This window comes from Oncorhynchus tshawytscha, linkage group LG20 (genome assembly GCF_018296145.1).
Source record: "Oncorhynchus tshawytscha isolate Ot180627B linkage group LG20, Otsh_v2.0, whole genome shotgun sequence".
NCBI classification, from domain to species: domain Eukaryota; kingdom Metazoa; phylum Chordata; class Actinopteri; order Salmoniformes; family Salmonidae; genus Oncorhynchus; species Oncorhynchus tshawytscha.
In genome coordinates this window covers 29,557,200-29,579,755 of record NC_056448.1, presented here as the reverse complement: position 1 = coordinate 29,579,755, position 22,556 = coordinate 29,557,200, and the positions used below count along the sequence as shown (strand labels likewise).

The following is a 22,556-nucleotide window of genomic DNA, read 5'->3' as shown; positions in this document are numbered from 1 at the left end:
CAAACAAGTCTGTGTCCAGGAAACCAGTGTACAGCAGTGGTTCAAAATGTCCTGTTTATTGTGATCAAGTGTTGAGATAATACCACTGACAATTTAACTAATGATAATGGGTACTTTATCAATCAGTCTGATCAGTTATGATGTCATAATAATAATATGGCTAATGATTGTGTGATCAGGTTGTTGGCCCAAACAGTGTGAAGGGTGGGGGGTACCAGAGGGAATCATCTATACTGCTAATGAGTCCCCAAGTGTTCAGTAACATAGAAAACATGATTTTTCTCTCTCTCTTCTACCTCTTTTTCTTTCTCTCTCCTACTCCCGAGTGGTTCAGCGTTCTATGGCACTGCATCTTAGTGCAAGAGGTGTCACTGCAGTCTCTGGTTCAAATCCATGCTGAATCACATCCGGCTGTGATTGGGAGTCCCATAGGGTGGTGCACAATTGGCCCAGTGTCATCTGGGTTAGTTGGGGTAGGCCGTCATTGTAAATAAGAATTTGTTCTTAACCAACTTGCCTAGTTAAATAAAATTATCTCCTTTCAACATGTCAGGAATACATGTGATAAAACATACCTGTCTCAACTGCCTCAGAAACAAATGGCTGTAGTAAAAAGTTGTTTCTAAAATGGTGGTTTGGATCACAGCAGATCCATTCCTTCTGGATTGTTATTGTGGTCGCAGCAGGGAATTCTGGAAGGCTTTAGATGGGTCACAGTGTAAAACAGTCTAGGAACCACTGGTATGAGGTAGGCTACATGCTGCTGACCTGAGTACAACTGTAACTCTTTTTTTCTGTGTCTGTCTCCCTCACACACGCACGTGTGTGTATTTATTGCCTTTTCAGTGTGTGTGTGTGTGTTAGTGGTCATCAGCTGGGCAATAGTGTAGATGGCTGGGTTAACAGGAATACGAGGAGCCTTGAGAAAACACGTTTACACAAGCCTAGATTTACACAGTCACTCAGGTAGAGTTCATGGAAGCTTAACCCTTTCAGGGAAAGCAGGTATATCAACAAATCAAGACAGAGAATTGGAGGGATCCTGAGAATTTCTATGATCTGAAACTGTAATAATAAGGACAAGATCTGTATGAAGTGGTTTTGTTATAACACATAGTCATGAGCTGTGGAATAGAATAAAGGACACAGAACCATCTAAAATCTCACTGGAGAGAATGCAGCCAGAAGTTTAACATGTTTCCTCTCCAAGGGACAGACATGCTCTCCAGACTCTGGACCTAAGCCATGTGTATGTGGGTGTCTGTGCCAGGGAGGAAGCTGCTCTCTGCTGCTGTGATTGATAGAGCGACCGTACTGACCAATCCTCTCTTCCCCCCATTAATCATACAGACACACATACACATCTGGGGGAGTGAATGCTTCCTCTGCAGTCAACAGCTGAACCTATCCTCGCTGTTTCTCTCCCATCACACAGTCTTTCACCTCTCCTTCATTCAGCCCTGAAGTCCTGGCTGATCAGTTCAGCATGTGCTCTCTTCTCTCTCTCCCTCTTTTCTTTCTCATTCAAAAACACGCCATTGAAGTTTTGTAATGCCATTTTCTTTATTACAATACCTTTAATAAAGGCATTCTCTGTAAAGGCAGGTAGACTTCCATTGGAGATAAGTGAATTTGCCACTGTTTTAAAACCATGGCATTATCATTTACATTATCATTAACCTCAACATAACACTATAGTGTCCATAGAGTCCAGACAAGAGAGTGATACTGAAGGCTATACTGACCAACACTGCTGCTATATTAGCTTATTAAAACACATAGTATCATAGCCACTTCTTTCCTCTGATTCTAACACATAGCATCATATCCACACCTCTCTTCGATGTCATTTCAATGACAGGGATAAAAACAAGCTACCATGTACAAAATAAAAATACTGGAAATATGTATTCATATTAACAATTCATAATATACTGTATTTACAAAAGAACAACATTATTTTTCCTTGGTATCAATTTCCCTTTTATATCCTGTATGGTTTGCTCAGCAAAGCAGCAGCTTGTTTCATAATATGGCAATGAAGATCAATAATGTGTAGCAGCCTTCTCCTCTTCCTCCTCCTCTTGCTCCTGGGAGAGTCTCCCTACTTTAAAGGGATAGTTCACCCAAATAAAAAATACACATTGGTTTCCTTGCCCTGTAAGCAGTCTATGACCCTGTAAGCAGTCTATGGACAATGTATGACAGCAATCCATGCATTGGTTTAGTTTCCCTTGCACTGTTTTAGCATTTGTGGCAGAGATCCAATTCAAGTCATGGAACCGATATTATACTTTTTTGCAAATTATGTCCAAATTATCCAAAAGTATTTTAAATTGATTGTGAAGCTCAACAAAGTCACTTAGATGTTTTGTGGGCGTCATGGGTGACGAATGCTAATATCAGTCCCATGACTTGAATGGGATATGTGTCACAAATACTAAAATGTTAGCATGTGAAAATAGTGCCAGGGAAAATAAACCAAAGCATGGATTGCTCTCATACATTGTCTCATACCTTGCTTACAGTTTAAGAAAACCTCCAGGTAGCCTAGTGGTTAGAGCATTGGGCCAGTAACCGGAAGGTTGCTAGATTGAATCCCCGAGTTGACAAGGTACATCTGTCGTTCTGCCCCTGAGCAAGGCAGTTGGTTCCTGTTCCCTGGCTGCAGTGGATGTCGATTAAGTCATCCCCCGCACCTCTCTGATTCAGAGGGTTTGGGTTAAATGCGGAAGACACATTTCAGTTGAAGGCATTCAGTTGGACAACTGCCTAGGTATCCCCCTTTCCCAATGTGTCATTTGGGTGAACTAAATAGGTGAACATTTGGGTGAACTTTAATAGTTCAGTATAGTCCTGGGGAGGAGGAGAGAAGAGTCCATATTTGTGCAAACTCTATTTCATGTCTTATGACTCTGTTATAACCCTCCATGTGTCTGTCTTTTCCATTGTCTTTATCCGTGGATAAAGAGGCAGGTGGATAGGTTAAGGTGTACGGGCGGGGCAGTGTTTTCAGATCAGCGTAGACTGTGTCCGCGGGTGTACGTCAGGGTAGATGCTGTGGTGATCGTAGGCTAGGATGGAGGTTCAAGACGGGGTTCCGGAAGGTTTGTGGTGTGCGTAGGCCAGGGTGGAGGTATGAGAGGGGGTCCTAGACGGGGTGTGCTGGGTGGAGGTCCAGGATGGGCTCAGGGGAGAGTACTCTGCTCCGTGAGTCGTCTCCCTGGAAAAGACAGAGTCAGAGGAGCTGCTGGTGTCTGGACCCAATGGAGAATACCGGACCACAGGGATGGACAGATTCAAATACTCCTAGAGAGAGTTGAGAGAGGGAGGACACGTTCAGGGGAATAATTCAAATGATACGAAAATGACACTGTGTGTGTGCGCACGTGAATGTGTTTGTTTACCTGGTTGGTCATGAGTGAGAGTGTGCGGTCCAGATCCTCTACCAGCTGTTGGAAGGTTGGTCTGCGAGATGGAACAGCGTGCCAGCAGTCTCTCATCATGATATACCTGAGAGCACACACCACAGTGTTACAACAGAGCGTGTGTTTGTATTACTCTACTTGCGAGGACATTCTTACAGTATACTTGTGTTTTTTTTGTGTGCGTGTGTACTCACAGCTCCTCTGTGCAGGCGGCTGGCCTGTCCATACGATGTCCCTCCTTCAGCAGTTTGAACAGCTCCTCTACAGGGACCCCTGGGTAGGGAGATCCTCCTAGAGTGAAGATCTCCCACAGCAACACCCCAAACGACCACCTACAACAGAATTCAATACAATCAACATCACTTTCTCAGGGACAGTTATTGCTGGGCTTGAAAGTAAACCTACAGGCACATAACAGGATGGATAGCACAACACCACAGAATGTATATTAGGAGTTAGGAGTGTGACTTACACGTCACTCTGGTGTGTGTAGATGCGGTCGAACAGAGCCTCTGGAGCCATCCACTTCACTGGCAGACGACCCTGCGAGGAAAACAAGGGGTTAAACCACATGTTAAACTCATTCCACAGAGGGTTAAATGTCTGCAGGTTTTCGCTCCACCCTTGTACTTGATTGATTAATTAAGCTGACTAATTAGTAAGAAACTCCCCTCACCTGGTTGTCTAATGCTTTTGTCTAGGTTTTAATTGAAAAACTCATTCCCTCCGTGGAATGAGTTTGCCACCCCTGGGTTAAAACATCTATATGTCCGTCTGTGTCTGAATTTCAGTCGTCTACTCGCTCCACTGTGATCATGTTACTTACATTGGTGGTCTTCTTGTAGTAGTCTATGTGGTGGATGTCTCTGGCCAAACCAAAGTCTGCTATCTTCATCACATTGTCCTCTGTCACCAACACGTTCCTGGCTGCTAGGTCTCTGTGGATACACTACAGAAAAAAATGTGATTGATTCATTTATTGGTTGACTGATTTACACTAATGTCCAGTAAAGGAGAGGTAGAGTAAGATAAAACAATAGATTCAGACGAAGAGAATGAAACACCGAAAGATGAAAAGAAGAGCGAGAGAGAGACAGACAAAAAGACAGACAATAACACTGGTCTCTTCTCTGACCTTCTGTAAGGCGAGGTATGCCATGCCCCTGGCCACCTGGTAGGCAGCAGACACCAGCTCCCTGACCTCTACGCTGTCCAGGGGGGCCTGGGTTGGCCCAGACCAGTACTCCAGATCCACAGGCCTCCGACAACGCAGGTACTCCCTCAGGTTGCCCTGAGATGCATACTCTACCACCACGTAAAGAGGGCCTGGAGAGAGAGGGAAGGGTTAGAATAAACAATGTGGTGTTCACCAAGGTTCAGCGCTTGGACCCCTGCTGTTATTTTCACCCCTTGGTACTGTGGCCATTGTACTCATCTGTGCAAATAAAATGCTATTTCGCTCACACGCATGCGCACACACACACAAGCACACATACACAAGCACACAAACACACACAGCACCAGTATTACCATCCTGTGAGCAGGCTCCCAGCAGGTTGATGATGTTTTTGTGTTTCCCGATCATCTTCATCATCTCCATTTCAGCGATCAGATCACTCAGGTCCTTCTCTGTGGCGTCCGCTAGACAGGAAACAGGATGTGACATCAAATCAATATCAACCAATACAAACACTGTTTTTCAGTTTATTTTTGAATTATCTCCTTAAATATTGGGAATATATTTCAGGAAGTAGTTTTATGTACCTTTGAGCATCTTGACGGCAACCTTGGTGAGACGAGAGGGTTGTTCTCTGTCCAGACCTGCAGCCTCTGCTAGCACAACCTGACCAAAACAACCTTCACCCAGTGGCTTCCCCAGAGACAGCCTAGAACACAGACACGCAAGGCTATGAATGTCCTGTGCATGGAGGTTATGAATCTCCTTGGTTACGTTATGAGTACCGTGTGCAGATGATGTAAGCAATATGTAGGGTTATGTATGCCGATATTATAGATTGGGTATTCTCTATGCAGGGATATAAGCCCTCTAGTACCTGTCTCGTGACAGCTCCCAGAGTGGGTCTGCGGGCAGCTCATACACTGACACGCCAATCAGGGTGGGCGTGGCTCCACTGGAAAGGCGGTACGGCCTGACCAGACACACCCCCGACTGTAGAGAGGAGGAGGAGTCTACTGACACCTTGAGAAAGAGAAGGGGAGGTAGTGAGAGAGGATATACTGTAATAATAGTTAGCCCGCTGAACTAAAGCCTATGGATTAGCTCAGGAAAAAAAGGATTCACATCTCAGGCAAAGGTTACCCATCACACGATCATGGGTCACTAGTGTGTGTGTGTGTTACCTGTCTGTGTAGGGGAATGCTCTTGGCCAGTTTGTGATCGGCCAGCTGGCTGCTAAAGTCGCTCTTCTTCGGGGAGCAGCATAGTCGGCAGGCGGTCGCTACGGCGACCATGATGAAGAAACCGACGCAGTAGATGAAGATCTCCAGGTAGGCCTGAGATGGTACAGGGGAGGGGGGCAGATCTGGAGGAGAGGGAGTGAAGTGGGATAAATTCATAACATTTTTACATTGTTTTTTTTCTTCTTCCATTTTAAGTGCAAATATACAAAGCACATTGGGCTGCAAAGGTTTGTACACAAGTGTACCTTTGATCACACTGAGCCAGGCAGAGTGGTGAGAGAGTCCTATAGAGTTTCCTGCCAGACAGGTGTACTCTCCTTCATCCTCCACAGACACGTTCCTCAGAGTAAACACCTCCATCTCCCTGTCTGTGGTGTTAAACCCTGCAGTCTGAGAGAGAAAGAGACATTTTGTGACAAAGCCCTCGTCAATACAGTGTGCGTTAACCTTCAGAACGTGTACATATATGTGTGTGTGTGTGTACCTTCAGTACGTGTACATATATGTGTGTGTGTGTGTGTGTGTGTACCTTCAGAACGTGTACATATATGTGTGTGTGTGTGTACCTTCAGTACGTGTACATATATGTGTGTGTGTGTGTGTGTACCTTCAGAACGTGTACATATATGTGTGTGTGTGTGTACCTTCAGAACGTGTACATATATGTGTGTGTGTGTACCTTCAGTACGCGTACGTAAGGCAGTCCGTCTGGTCCCACTCTGCTGCCATTAATGGTGATGCGTTTGAGCCACTGGATGTGGGGCTGAGGGTCGCTGAACACTCGACAGACAAACTCCACGTCGCTACCAACCATCGCCGTACGATTAGCTGGCAGGCCTGCCTGGAGGATGGGCCTGTGAGGGGAACGTTCTAGAATACACAGAAAACATCAATGCAATGTGTTTGATACAAAAACACTAACATACACACTCCCACCACTCAAGGTACACACAACAAAAGTAAACACACAAAATATATATACAGTACCAGTCAAAAGTTTGGACACACCACCACTGCAGAATGCTGTGGTAGCCATGCTGGTTAAGTGTGCCTTAAATTCTAAAGAAATCACAGACAGTTTAACCAGCAAAGCACCACCTACACCATCACACCTCCTACTCCATGCTTCACGGTGGGAACTACACATGCGGAGATCACCTACTCTGCGTCTCAAAAAGACATGAGGTTGGAACCAAAAATCTCTAATTTGGACTCATCAGACCAAAATACAGATTTCTACCGGTCTAACGTCCATTGCTCGTGTTTCTTGGCCCAAGCAAGTCTCTTCTTATTATTGGTGTCCTTTAGCAGTGGTTCTTTACAGAAATTTGACCATGGCCTGATTCATGCAGTCTCCTCTGAACAGTTGATGTTGAGATGTGTCTGTTACTTGAACTCTATAATACGGACTTGGTCTTTACCAAACAGGGCCATCTTCTGTATACCACCCCTACCTTGTCACAACACAACTGATTGGCTCAAACACATTAAGAAGGAAAGACATTTCACAAATTACCTTTTAACAAGGCACACCTGTTAATTGAAATGCATTCCAGGTGACTACTTCATGAAGCTGGTTGAGAGAATGCAAAGAGTGTGCAAATCAAGGCAAGGGGTGGCTACTTTGAAGAAACGCAAATATATTTTGATAGGTTTAACACTTATGGTTACTACATGATTTCATGTGTACTATTTCATAGTTTTGATGTCTTAACTATTATTCTACAATGTAGAAAATAGTAAAAATAAAGAAAAACCCTGGAATGACTGGGTGTGTCCAAACTTTTGACTGGTACTGTATTTATATGCACACATACTGACTGACCCACTACGTCCAGCTGGTAGGTGTGTGTGAGGCTGCCGTGCTTGTTCTCCACCAGACAGGTGTAGTTGCCTTTATCAGACGGAACCACTGACTCCATTATTATTGTCCACATGTGGTCCCGGAGCTGAAAGAGGGAGACAGCGAGAGAGGAAGAGCGTGAGAGAAAGAGGCAAAGGAGTGAAAATGTGAGAAGAGCCATGAAAAATACACATTGTGTTGTGTTAGTAATTTAATTTTGGCAAAGTAGATATAACATTTGTGTTCTCCAAGGTTCAGTGCTTAGACACCTGCTGTTGTCTTTTTACACGGTCTCCCTTGGTACTGTAATATTAGTTTTTAAGGTATGCCATTTACTCTCTGACTTACAGGCTCAATGCATCCATTTTTATCTCAATATCAAATAAAAAATATTGTGTAACGCACCTTACTGTGATTGTTTTTTTAGTTTTTTTTTATAGCAAGAGCCATTTCTGAAGCAAGAATTTTGCTAAGACTGTCTAGGATTGGTTTGAGTGGGGAGGGGAACACTGAAAACTAGCTGTTATTGGCAGAGAGGTTTGGAACTAACTAATTTATCACCTGGTGATGTCACCAGGCAGGACAAAACTCCATCCCACCAAAACAGGCTGAAATTTCAGGCGGTCGTTTCAAAAAGTTCTTACACTAAAAGGGCATTCATATAATTTTCACAATTTCACAGTATTATTCCAACCTCATAGTGTAGAAATACAGTTGAGGTCAGAAGTTTACATACACTTAGGATGGCATCATTAAAACTAGTTTTTCAACCAGTCCACACATTTCTTGTTAACAAACTATAGTTTTGGCAAGTCGGTTAGGACATTACTTTGTGCATGACACAAGTCATTTTTCCAACAATTGTTCACAGACAGATTATTTCACTGTATCACAATTCCCGTGGGTCAGAAGTTTACATACACTAAGTTCACTGTACCTTTAAACAGGTTGGAAAATTCCAGAAAATTATGTCATGGCTTTCGAGGCTTCTGATAGGCTAATTGACATCATTTGAGTCAATTGGAGGTTCAAGGCCTACCTTCAAACTCAGTGCCTCTTTGCTTGACATCATGGGAAAATCAAAAGAAATCAGCCAAGACCTCAGAAAAAAAAATGTAGACCTTCACAGTCTGGTTCATCCTTGGGAGCAATTTCCAAACGCCTGAAGGTACCACGTTCATCTGTACAAACAATAGTATGCAAGTATAAACACCATGGGATCATGCAATTGTACTTTAGTACGAAATGTGCAAATCAATCCCATAACAACAACAAAGGACCTTGTGAAGATGCTGGAGGAAACCGGTACAAAAGTATCTACAGCCACAGTAAAACAAGTCATATATCAACATAACGTGAAAGGCCGCTCAGCAAGGAAGAAGTCACTACTCCAAAACTGCCATAAAAAAGCCAGACTATGGTTTGCAACTGCACATGGGGAGAAAGATCGTACTTTTTGGAGAAATGTCCTCTGGTCTGATGAAACAAAAATAGAACTGTTTGGCCATAATGACCATCGTTATGTTAGGAGGAAAAAGGGGGAGGCTTGCAAGCCGAAGAACACCATCCCAACCATGAAGCACGGGGGTGGCAACATCATGTCGTGGGGGTGCTTTGCTGCAGGAGGGACTGGTGCACTTCACAAAATAGATGGCATCCTGAGGATGGAAAATTATGTGGCTGTATTGAAGCAACATCTCAAGACATCAGTCAGGAAGTTAAAGCTTGGTCGCAAATGGGTCTTCCAAATGGACACTGACCCCATGCATACTTCCAAAGTTGTGGCAAAATGGCTTAAGGACAACAAAGTCAAGGTATTGGAGTGGCCATCGCAAAGCCCTGACCTCAATCCCATAGAAAATGTGTGGGCAGAACTGAAAAAGCGTGACAAGGAGGCCTACAAACCTGACTCAGTTACACCAGCTTTGTCAGGAGGAATGGGCCAAAATTCACTCAAATTATTGTCGGAAGCTTGTGGAAGGCTACCCGAAATGTTTTACCCAAATTAAACAATTTAAAGGCAATGCTACCTAACACTAATTGAGTGTATGTAAACTTCTGATGAAAGAAATAAAAGCTGAAATAAATAATTCTCTCAACTTTTATTCTGACATCTCACATTATTAAAATAAAGTGGTGATCCTAACTGACGTAAGACAGGGAATTTTCTACTGGGATTAAATGTCAGGAATTGTGAAAAACTGAGTTTAAATGTATTTGGCTACGGTGTCTGTAAACTTCTGACTTCAACTGTATATACACTGAGTGTACGACACATTAAGAACACCTTCCTAATATTGGCTTGCAATTATTGTCTCATCTACATTGATTGAAGTGGATTTAACAAGTGACATCAATAAGCAATCTTAGATTTCACCTGGAATCACTTGGTCAGTCTTTGTCATGGAAAGAGGAGGTGTCCGTAATGTTTTGTACACTCCGTGTATAAAACACAGGACAATCACGTTTCTGGCTGTACTGGGGCTTTGACAAATGATACACAACTCAGACAACCCAGTATGAAGCAGAGGGCTGTACAAAAAACACATACCTTGAAGCCTCCAATGCGCTGGTCTTTCCTGAACTCTTTCCCATTCCTGTACCACCGCAAAGTTGGTGTGGGATTACCAGTCGCCTGGCAACGAAATTTAACAGTCTTACTGGCAGGAACGGCATGGAGCCTCTTCTCCATCTTGTCTGGAGTCGCCCACTGAGGAGCCATCACTAGAGAGAGGGTATATATATTTCACATTTTTGATTCAATACCAATCTTTCTTCAGTTGGTTTGGCTAGTAACTACTTTTTCAGACCAATAAAAGGGGAGAGAAAGGAAAGTGGCAGGGGAAAGAGCTTACATTGGAGCTTCTGATTGTTGGATAGTTTATTTTCCTCTGAAGAAGACTCATCATCATCATCTTCGTCCTCAGAAGATGCCAGCATGTCAGCTATGGAGAGAGAAGAAAACGTAAACCAAAAATAGAAACCAGTGTGTGTGTGTTTAAACAGGAAGAGCTGAGGCAGGGTTACTCTGTGGGGGTCTGGGATGCTCCCGCTGAGTGAAAAGGGAAACGGCTTAAAGATTAACCTTTCACATTTTTACCCCTTTAAGCTGCCACACAAACACACACACACACACACAGAGTTCCCCTGTTGCTCCCTAACCCCCAGCTCAGAGATAAACAAACACACTAATAATCACCACCTTCATCCTGACAAATGGTTGTGAACAAAGGGTGAGGAGGGATGTGAGGGTGAGTTGGGAGAGAGGAGGGAAAAGCAGCAGGTTTCAGATCTTTAATGGGTCCTGTTTGAATACGTTGAATGAGAAAAAGCCTACTTCCTTCTACCATTAGACACAGTCGGCTCAGGTTCCATTCCACAGCATTCACAGATCCGGCCACATCAGATCAGTGATTACTATAAGCAGGGATATTTACTACCACACATCCCTTTTCACCTCTCATCAGGATTACTGATTACTACACAATATATTGGTAACTCAGGACATGTTCTGCCACAGATTCAATACCTCCCAACCTCTCAGCAGGACCTACACCAGAAAAGCAGTCATCATTTCTCCTCTAATCTACAGATATTAGGTCCATAATCAGCATCACCACAGACTGACACAGACCATCCCTGAATTCAAGCTCCCAACCTGACTACATTGTGTATGTAATCTACAGGGAGAGGTCTACAGAGACTGCATTATGTGAGGTCTTGAATACAGCATGTCTCATCTAGAGGGAGAGGTCTATAGAAACTGCATTATGGGAGGTCTTGAATACAGCATGTCTGTCATCTAGAGGGAGAGGTCTACAGAGACTGCATTATGGGAGGTCTTGAATACTGCCTGCTCATAGCAGGGGGAACATTCTCAATGAGAGGTTGTCAAAAATAGACAGAGAGAGCGCGTGAGAGAGAAAGAGAGAGCGGGGAAGCGAGAGAGCAACAGAGAGAGGGGATAAAGACAAAGAACAAAAAATGACTGAAAAAAAGAAAGGAATCCACTAAAAGAGAGAAAAGCAGGGGGAGTTGGTTGAAGTCCAAAAACATAAACCTTTATTTGAACGAAGCAACGAGAAGGAGAGAAGGATATGGGAAATTGGGAGCAGACTTTGTTTATGGAAAAAGAGTTTGCGGCACAAAAGTTACATTTAGGTGTTTTTGACTAAGAGAGAAAAACAAGAATTTATGGGTTACAAAACAACAGTATTACACACACACACACACACACACATACATACATACACACTCTCAGCTGGATACCAGATGGCTGGAAGCGAAACACACACATACACACGCATGCGCGTACAAACACACAACACAGGGTGTTAGGGTTGGTCAGGATGGTTGTGATTACAGTACTCGCCAATACAAATAAAACAATCTCCGGCATTCATCCTTTCCTACCAAAAACAGCATTTCTGTTCCACCTCCAACCAGCTGTGTGTGTGTGTGCTCATGTATGTATGCGTGTGTGGACAGGATATGTAAACCATTGCACCATGAAAAATCACTGTAAACATCCTCAGCTTTAAACTAAATGGACAAACCTTGAAGAGCTTCTTTCTAGCTCAATATAGAATCTCCCCACCCCAAACACACATCCAGAAATGTAAGTGTATGTTCTGTTTTCTCGAGCTCAGAAAAGAGACCCACTACTAACGGAACAGTTCCAGATAGCAGAACAGAGTCAGTGGGATTGAACCACCATGGTAGCAGCCTGAACCTAGAATCCCTAGCCTGAACCCAGAACCCTCAGCCTGAACCCAGAACCCTCAGCCTGAACCCAGAACCCTCAGCCTGAACCCAGAACCTCAGCCTGAACCCTCAGCCTGAACCAGAACCCTCAGCCTGAAACCAGAACCCTCAGCCTGAACCCAGAACCCCTCAGCCTGAACCCAGAACCCCTCAGCCTGAACCCAGAACCCCTCAGCCTGAACCCAGAACCCCTCAGCCTGAACCCAGAACCCCTCAGCCTGAACCCAGAACCCCTCAGCCTGAACCCAGAACCCCTCAGCCTGAACCCGGAACCCCTCAGCCTGAAACCGGAACCCCTCAGCCTGAAACCGGAACCCTCAGCCTGAAACCGAACCCTCAGCCTGAAACCAGAACCCCTCAGCCTGAAACCGGAACCCCTCAGCCTGAAACCGGAACCCTCAGCCTGAAACCTAGAACCCTCAGCCTGAAACCAGAACCCTCAGCCTGAAACCAGAACCCCTCAGCCTGAAACCGAACCCCTCAGCCTGAAACCGGAACCCCTCAGCCTGAAACCGGAACCCCTCAGCCTGAAACCGGAACCCCTCAGCCTGAAACCGGAACCCCTCAGCCTGAAACCAGAACCCCTCAGCCTGAAACCAGAACCCTCAGCCTGAAACCAGAACCCTCAGCCTGAAACCAGAACCCTCAGCCTGAAACCAGAACCCTCAGCCTGAACCTAGAACCCTCAGCCTGAACCTAGAACCCTCAGCCTGAACCAGAACCCTCAGCCTGAACCAGAACCCTCAGCCTGAAACCAGAACCCTCAGCCTGAAACCAGAACCCTCAGCCTGAAACCAGAACCCTCAGCCTGAAACCAGAACCCTCAGCCTGAAACCAGAACCCTCAGCCTGAAACCAGAACCCTCAGCCTGAAACCAGAACCAGCCTCAGCCTGAAACTAGAACCCTCAACCTGAACCTAGAACCTTCAGCCTGAACCTAGAACCCTCAACCTGAACCTAGAACCCTCAGCCTGAACCTACAACCCTCAGCATGAGGGATTAAAATAGATTCAATAACAAAGAGGAAAAGAAGGCTCACAAGCGAGTACACACACACACACACACACACACACACACAGCTAATGAGACGTAGCACTGCCTGTCAACTACAACCGAGAGAGCACAAGCAAGAAAGAAAGAGAATTTAAGATCTTTATGTGGCCCATGTCTCTTACCTGTGTCGCTGACGTGGGCAGCAGCTGGTCTGGACTGGGTCAGGGGAGAGTAAATCAGTAGAACCAGCAGTGACCAAAGGAGCAGCAGAGACGAGCGGGACAACATACTGGCACTGGTATAGGTTAACTGGTACAGTACTGGAATGGTAGGGGCTACTGGTACAGGGCAGGCTGAAGAGGGCGCTTAAATGTATCAGCCTACAACCATCAACTCTTCAGGTGGGGAACTATAAGAAGAAAAAAAGAGAGGGACATTCATGAATATGTTAAAGACAAGACAAGGCATTTTATGAAAATAAATGGCAAGAAAAGGATGTGACACTGCTACCCTGTCTAGAGCCCGTCCGATATATCAGGTCACCAATACTATCAGCCGATAACCAATATTTAATAAATAGGATGAAAAAAGGGAATCTCATGCTTATATGAACACTTGTCATTATTGTCACAATGTATGAAATCAACATTTGAAGCACAATTATTGGACAATTGCTCTTTTGGATGGCAATTTATGAGAACTTAGTGTGGAAAATGTATATCAGTATCGGTAAGTTTGTCCCCCCCCCCAAAATCTGAATCGGACCCGAAAAACATATGGGTTAGGCTCCAACGGGTCAGCCCATGCTCGCAGGAGGACATTGGTAGAGACTGTGACACATGCTCTGGTGTCTCTTTTCACAGATCTCAGATGAGAACTCCGCTTCCAACACTCCTCACACTATAACATCTTTCGACACTTGTCCAATAAGCTCACCTGTCACATATTAATGCCCATCAAACGTTCCAAAACAAAGCTGTGTTTTATCACAGTTTTGTTATGCCTCCCCCTAAAGGCATCAGCATGCTTCGGTTTGGCTGGCGCCCAGCCGAGTGCTGAATGAGTGTGCTCGCATACTCCCTTAAAAGTCATTAAGCAGCAATAGTACTGTTTGTCCATCTTGAGACGCCGTAGCCAGTATACACTTCCTCAAAATAATCAGACTTCATCTAAGGTAACTCAAGAATTCTGTCATTCATTTTGAAGTTTTTTGCAGAGGAGATCTTAGTTGCACAATTTTACATTAACTAAGATGTTTGGTGCAGTATGTCTCAATGAAAAAAAAAAGCATGAAAATTATTCATCTCTGGTTGAATGACAAACACTTAATTGAAGAATCCCTACTGTTGACCAATCACCGACAAAGGGGCGTAGACTTCGGCCACCGACTTCGGCTTTTCTCGAGAAAAATGTTTGTGTACAAGATCAGCCACAAAAACCTTACCGAATACCAAAACCAACAAGAACGTCATGATTAATATATGCACAAACTATTTGATGGGAAGCATGCGGAGATTGCGGACACCTTAACCCGCACACCCAGCCCAAACACCATATGCCCCCCAGTCCGCCTGCCAGTGCCACAGTGTTAAAGTCTCATTGAGAAGATGGATCTGGTGTTTAGGTGTTATGAGATTGCTTCAGACCACAAACAAACACTGATGTAGAGAGACTAACACCCAGGAGAGCTGTAAACATATTCTATAATACATAATCTCCCTTCTCATTATATACTGTTGTAGAGTCAGAAACATGTTGAACAGCTTGACAGTACATTAACATTACTGAAACTTGGACACTACTGTAGCTGGCAGCTTGGGATGGTGTGGGCATTAATGAGGGTTACTCTGTCCTTCAGAACTGGCAGCCAGTGTGCATGGTTGTGGTTGTGCGTGTCAGGGTGATGACCCAGAGTGGGAGATATGTAACAGTAAAGAGTAGAGTGGCAGGTTTATGAAGATGTCATTAATGCCCTTGATTTACACCACACACAGAGAATTTACCCTCGTTGACACCGCCCGTAACTCAACCCCACACTAACGTAAAGAGTCTCTTAAATTGATGAGTTTGTTTGCAGATTTATGGTGGAGAGTCTCCATCGTACTGCTGGCTGGCTGACAGCAGAGCCCAGCACAGAAACAGCTAGGCAGACAGTCTTCTTATTACATACTGTAGGTGAGAGAGAGAATGAGGGAGAGTAAGAGAGAGACAGAGTATGCAGGCTTTTGCTCCAGCTCTTAAAATTACCCCCCCCCCCTTCCATCTAATCCCTTCAGTCGACAACTTCTAGTTCTCTTAAAATTACCCCCCCCTCCATCTAATCCCTTCAGTCAGACAACTTCTAGTTCTCTTAAAATTACCCCCTCCATCTAATCCCTTCAATCAGACAACTTCTAGTTCTCTTAAAATTACCCCCCCATCTAATCCCTTCAATCAGACAACTTCTAGTTCTTTTAAGATTACTCTCCCCCTCCATCTAATCCCTTCAATCAGACAACTTCTAGTTCTTTTAAGATTACTCTCCCCCTCCATCTAATCCCTTCAGTCAGACAACTTCTAGTTCTTTTAAGATTACCCCCCCCTCCATCTAATCCCTTCAATCAGACAACTTCTAGTTCTTTTAAGATTACTCTCCCCCTCCATCTAATCCCTTCAGTCAGACAACTTCTAGTTCTTTTAAGATTACTCTCCCCCTCCATCTAATCCCTTCAGCCAGACAACTTCTAGTTCTTTTAAGATTACTCTCCCCCTCCATCTAATCCCTTCAATCAGACAACTTCTAGTTCTTTTAAGATTACTCTCCCCCTCCATCTAATCCCTTCAGTCAGACAACTTCTAGTTCTTTTAAGATTACTCCCCCCTCCATCTAATCCCTTCAGTCAGACAACTTCTAGTTCTTTTAAGATTACTCCCCCCCCTCCATCTAATCCCTTCAATCAGACAACTTCTAGTTCTTTTAAGATTACTCCCCCTCCATCTAATCCCTTCAGTCAGACAACTTCTAGTTCTTTTAAGATTACCCCCTCCCCCCTCCATCTAATCCCTTCAATCAGACAACTTCTAGTTCTTTTAAGATTACTCCCCCCTCCATCTAATCCCTTCAGTCAGACAATTTCTAGTTCTTTTAAGATTACTCTCCCCCCCTCCATCTAATCCCTTCAGTCAGACAATTTCTAGTTCTCCTAAGATTATCTCCCCTTTATTCCCTTCAGTCAAACAACTTCTAGTTCTTCTAAAATTATATTTTTAATTCCCCCTCCCTCTCTTTCTGGCAGATGTGACCTCTCCAGGTGTTCCATTCCAAAAGCCTTTACCTACACACCACATTCTGCCTAAGCCCTGGCCTGGTCCACCCGTCATAGTAACGCTGTCATAGTAATACACCATTTTCCTGTAAACTGGAAAACAGCTCCTGGTGTGTACCTGTGTGTCAAGGGGAGCCATGGCGGAGATATGCTACCATGAAGCATCCATGAAGGCATTGATTGTGCACCTATACAACCCAGCTGTAGTACTGTTACTTACAGAGGCTGAATGTCTGGAGACAGAGGACAGGTGGAGAGTAGAACAGAAAGCACACAGGTCTGCTGTAGGACTTTAATCCTCCTAACTCACTCACACTCCTGGTCAGTGACCCTGGAGTCTTCTATAGGCCTGGATAACAGCTCAGTGCCTTACCATACACCTCTATCTACCTCCCCACTCATCTCTTTATCAGTCTCTCAGTCTCTATCTGTTCTATTATCCCTCTCTACTCATCTGTTTCTCCTCCCATAATGTGGTATCTGACACAGATTAGCAGCCATCACACATTCTCTCCATTCCCAAATGACAGAGTGAGTCAGTTCTCACACTCAGTATCTCTCCCTCACTGTTACCCTGGCGAGTAAGATTTAGATTTCCAATGTATTCATTACACAAATACACTTGAAACTGAACTCTCACATCACACCATTATTATCATCATTGTGTGTATGTGCTGACATAAACATCCAAAATGGTCTTCTGATCATAATGAGCCATTTCTGGACAGATAAAAAAAACATACTCAAAGGAGAATCTCGATTGAAAGTGTTTTTTTTAGTTGAGCACCAGGTTTAATCTCGGGCCAGGAAACCAGCCCAATAACTTCAATGTCATGCATGGCCCACAGATCATGTGGCAACAGTACTACTGTTATTCCCATTCTACTAAGGAGTAGGTGACAGTTCGGTAGCCTAGTTGTTAGTGTTGGACTAGTAACTGAAAGGTTGCAAGGTCGAATCCCCAGCTGACAAGGTAAAACAAAAATGTGTCTTGTGTCTTTCTGCCCCTGAACAAGGCAGTTAGCCCACTGTTCCCAGGCCTTCATTGGAAATAAGATTTTGTTCATAACTAACCTGCCTAGTAAATAAAGGTAAAACAAAAAAAATAAACAGTTGGTTCTGCGCGTGACTCACCGGTCAAGCAGTAGCGCTGTGATGAGTCAACGAACAGCAGATATGGCGCGTGCTGCTGAATGAACAGCCGGATCTCATCAGAGTTGGAATGTCACAAGCACAAACCTCATTTACCGTAAACAGATTAAACTGATACATGTACACCCATTGCGGTCGGTGTGCCCAGTCTGCCCATTGCGGTGGCATGTGACTCGACTGACTGCTTTACGGTGTGTTCCTCAGTCAGAGAGAGACATGAGTCAAATCTTACTAGCTGGACTGTGGTTTGTAATTATGTGGTCATCTTTGTGTATATATTATACATGATTAATGAAGCCTTCATAATAAGGCATTATAAAGGTTGGAATTTATGAAATGGTTACAAATAGTTGTTGTTTACGACGGCATCTAAATCAGGATGATTTTCTTTTTTACTTTGTTAGGGCTAACACTGGCAGGGCCCCCTAAATTGCATAACATTCTTATAGCCTATGTAGGATAATTCCAATATGATCATGAATGGCCAGATCGGTCTATACCTACTTTAAAAGTATAATTGTTTTCTCAAATGTTTACAGATCACGTAGGCCAAAGCAAGCTGCAACATTGTATCCTTGACAGTGTGGACATCTAGGCTATTGGTCGCATTGAAGGTAGTGTCTCACCTGAATTTCTGATCCTTGTGCAACTCCCCTCGAGAAGGTAGGTTAGACGTCTAAAAGAAAGTAATTAAATGTCCGATTCGATCGATGTCTTTTAAACCTTAAAGTCACAACTCTCGTAAACAATGCGGTGTTTTTCCAGAGTTCAAACGCAGTGGCGCCGTGAAGCTTCGAGTAACCTTAATGGCCATTGATTTCGGAGTAGCAATGGAGCGGTCTCTCTCTATCTTCCGAGAGAAGAGGTATAAAAACACGTTCAGCACAAATACCTCACACGTAGCCTAAAGTTTTCGACCGGTTTCAGTAAAGATGTCTCGAACAGCAGCAAATCTCAAGGCATTTTACTTTACTCAATACGTTCCTATTCTTGGAGAAAACATGTGGAAACTCCGACCATCTTCTGTATTGTCTTGCAACTGTCGGTAAAAACATTTGCAGAATACTGCAACCCGCATAGATCTATTTGCGAGGCGAATTGTCTGGCAACATTATAACGTTAGGTCATTGAATGTATTTCCGAGCGGCGAATTCCAGCTCTCATTATAACGTTAGGTCATTGAATGTATTTCCGAGCGGCGAATTCCAGCTCTTTGACTTCCCCCAACCACTTCTCACCGTGTGTTGAGAGATTCTGAAGGAGACCTCCCCCTTTCCTCCCCCTTCTCACAATCAGCTTTACACACCATTAAAGGGGCAATCAGCAGTTGCTACATACTTTTAAAACTTTTAACTCATGATATGTACCAGAGGAAGCTGGTGGGAGAAGCTATTGAAGAACGGCTCATTGTAATGAGCCCATCCTCCTATAAATCCTACCACCAGCATCCACTGATATGTACCTATTGATTCTTGAAGAATATAACTTCAAATGCCTCATGTTCTTAGCTCAACTGTCGTAACCCATCAGAAACAAAAATATAAGCTCTTTTTACTACGTTTGTAACAAAGTAAATGTAAACAATTGCTATACAGCCTCAAAACATGGTTGAAATTATTATTTGATATCATTGATGGTCAGTCCTTGCATCCACAGCTCTGTTTATGAGAGTGCTTACTTTTTACCGAAACAGGGGTGGGAGTAAGCTTTGTTATTGTTTCAACAGCTGATTGCCGTTTTAAGGAAACTCTAACACTGTGTGTGTATACCCTCTAGAGAATGCAGTTCTGAATGACTCAGAATTGCAGAGCCCCAAACACACATCTACTATCATTATAAGGTGCCCATAGATCTGCCCCAGACACAAGCATACTGATGCACATACAAATGCATGCACGCACACCAGATGTTACCAGCTGTTGCAGGCTCAGTCCACTCCAGTCCAGCTGGAGAGGAAATAAGAAGATATGTGTGTGTTTAGAACATAGCAGACAGTTAGAGAGGATACCCGCTGTAGCCACAGAACAGGGGGAAAAGAGAGGACAACTAAATACACAAACACACAGATCCCTTCTGAGCTAAAGGCCAAAACCACACAAACAGCCTCAGCCCAGGTCCTCTCCCCAGCCCCAGCCTCATCACCCAGCCCTAGCCTCAGCCATAGCCCTCTCCCCAGCCCCAGCATCAGCCTGTGGCCTCTCCCCAGCCCTAGCCTCAGCCCGGGCCTCTCCCCAGCTCTAGCCTCAGCCTATCACCCAGCCATAGCCCTCTCCCCAGCCCTATCACCCAGCCATAGCCCTCTCCCCAGCCTCAGCCCTATCACCCAGCCATAGCCCTCTCCCCAGCCCCAGCCATAGCCCTCTCCCTAGCCCTCTCCCCAGCCCCAGCCCTAACACCCAGCCATAGCCCTCTCCCCAGCCCCAGCCTTATCACCCAGCCATAGCCCTATCACCCAGCCATAGCCCTCTCCCCAGCCCCAGCCCTATCACCCAGCCATAGCCCTCTCCCCAGCCCCAGCCATAGCCCTCTCCCCAGCCCCAGCCATAGCCCTCTCCCCAGCCCCAGCCTCAGCCCTATCACCCAGCCATAGCCCTATCACCCAGCCATAGCCCTCTCCCCAGCCCCAGCCTCAGCCCTATCACCCAGCCATAGCCCTATCACCCAGCCATAGCCCTCTCCCCAGCCCCAGCCTCAGCCCTATCACCCAACCATAGCCCTCTCCCCAGCCCCAGCCTCAGCCCTATCACCCAGCCATAGCCCTCTCCCCAGCCCCAGCCTCAGCCCCCTCCCCAGCCTCAGCCCCCCCCCAGCCTCAGCCCTATCACCCAGCCATAGCCCTCTCCCCAGCCCCAGCCTCAGCCATAGCCCTCTCCCCAGCCTCAGCCCTATCACCCAGCCATAGCCCTCTCCCCAGCCCCAGCCTTATCACCCAGCCATAGCCCTCTCCCCAGCCTCAGCCCTATCACCCAGCCATAGCCCTCTCCCCAGCCTCAGCCTCAGCCCTATCACCCAGCCATAGCCCTCTCCCCAGCCTCAGCCCTATCACCCAGCCATAGCCCTCTCCCTAGCCTCAGCCTCAGCCCTATCACCCAGCCATAGCCCTCTCCCCAGCCTCAGCCTCAGCCCTATCACCCAGCCATAGGCCTCTCCCCAGCCTCAGCCTCAGCCCTATCACCCAGCCATAGCCCTCTCCCCAGCCCCAGCCTCAGCCTCAGCCCGGGCCTCTCCCCGGCCCCAAACCTTACCAGCTTTGTCAGCGCACAACAGCCCTCTCACACCACAGTAGACTGTGAGACCCGTGACTTCAGCCTCTGTGATCTCAGCCTTTACCATGTCACTGATCACAGCTGTCACTGTAACCCAGACACACACACACACCCCTCATACACATATTTAGCACAAGCATATGCACAAACAAGCATACGACGACATCAAGTCATGACCACTACTGCTAATTAAACACTTTAACCAGGCCAGCCGAGCTGTGTGTGTGTGTGAGTTCAGTCTTCTGGTTCAGCCCTGTATGGTCAGGCTGACCTTGGTAGAGCAGCGAAATGTGAGTGTGTGTGTGTCTGTGTGTTGAATGTGGCTTTATATGAAGCTGTTTTATAAGGCGTTACCCAAGACGATGTCGGACCACAGAGGGTGACATGAGGAGAGTGGAGATGGAATGGAAGAAGGATGGGTGAGACTACCAAACCCTTTAAACCACAGTTCTAATATAAGGAAAATAACATCCTAAAACATCATTTAAATTATTCAACATTTCTGGAAACCTGTAGGAACATCCTGGAACAAGCCTTGTTAAAACAGTAGAAACACGTGATCACACCTGTGTGTAGATGGGAGAGAAAGACTGGGTCCATATAACCACCTCTCCAGTTATGCTGGATTCACTCCCCAGGCAGGGATGAGCATGAGTGATGACCATGCCTGCCTCTCTGCTTCACCACTTCTTCACTCTCACTAGCATACACACAGTATCAGCTAGCATGAACTAAAACATGCACCCAGCTCAACTAAACACAGGACCTTCCAGAGAGGAGGGTGTATTTATAAAGGAAGTGGGTTCTGGCCTGACTGAAGGGACATTCTCTGTCCTCCAAATAAAACTGCTTGGCTGTGGAAACTCCACATTCCCGAGCTTGTGGTCTCTCTCAGAGGGAAGGACTGAGGCAAGACTACATCTATACCTTTTGAACCTGTTAAATCAGTATGCTTTAGAAATAAAAGAAATCACAAAAAATTGTTTCCAAAGATCAATCAAGACCTTGCACATGCTTGCCTGCCTGCACCATAAGTGTGTGTGTTTTCCTCCCATGAGCTCATGCTGCAGGATAGTGTTCAAGCAGACAATGTATTGAGGAAGGAAGGGAGGAGGCCTGAGGGGTTTAGGAATGGAACGTGTCCCGCCCTTTAACCCCAAATCTAAGGATTCCAGCCCACACCACAAAAGGCACACCCTCTCTCTCTCTCTCTCTCTCTCTCTCACACGCACCAACCAGGGGTTATCTAGCTATCCCTCTGTGAATGGCGTCGCTGACCTTCAGTACTGCTTGGTTGGGAGGGAAGGGGCACATACATGCGCGCGCGCGTGCGTGCGTACGCGTACACACACACACACACACACACACACACACACACACACAC

The 22,556-nt window shown here is 45.4% G+C and overlaps 1 protein-coding gene across 3 annotated transcripts; it reads right to left on the bottom strand.

The window, feature by feature from the left end:
• Window positions 1-1,538: 1,538 nt before the first annotated feature.
• Window positions 1,539-19,231, bottom strand: LOC112220247 (fibroblast growth factor receptor 1-A). 3 transcript variants are annotated; one of them, XM_024381984.2, is made up of 17 exons: window positions 19,145-19,231; window positions 13,632-13,858; window positions 10,548-10,637; window positions 10,244-10,416; window positions 7,675-7,798; window positions 6,529-6,719; window positions 6,095-6,239; window positions 5,790-5,971; window positions 5,483-5,628; window positions 5,193-5,314; window positions 4,959-5,069; window positions 4,564-4,754; window positions 4,255-4,377; window positions 3,901-3,971; window positions 3,623-3,760; window positions 3,408-3,513; window positions 1,539-3,309 (listed from the first exon to the last, which is right to left on the bottom strand). In XM_024381984.2, the coding sequence occupies exons 2-17, from the start codon at window positions 13,735-13,737 to the stop codon at window positions 3,088-3,090; spliced, it is 2,241 nt and encodes a 746-aa protein (XP_024237752.1). In that variant the 5' UTR covers window positions 13,738-13,858; window positions 19,145-19,231; the 3' UTR covers window positions 1,539-3,087. The 3 variants fall into 3 exon arrangements, with proteins under 3 accessions (XP_024237752.1, XP_024237749.1, XP_024237753.1); XM_024381981.2 differs by lacking the exon at window positions 19,145-19,231 and adding an exon at window positions 18,533-19,138; XM_024381985.2 differs by lacking the exon at window positions 19,145-19,231 and adding an exon at window positions 17,889-18,043.
• Window positions 19,232-22,556: the final 3,325 nt, after the last annotated feature.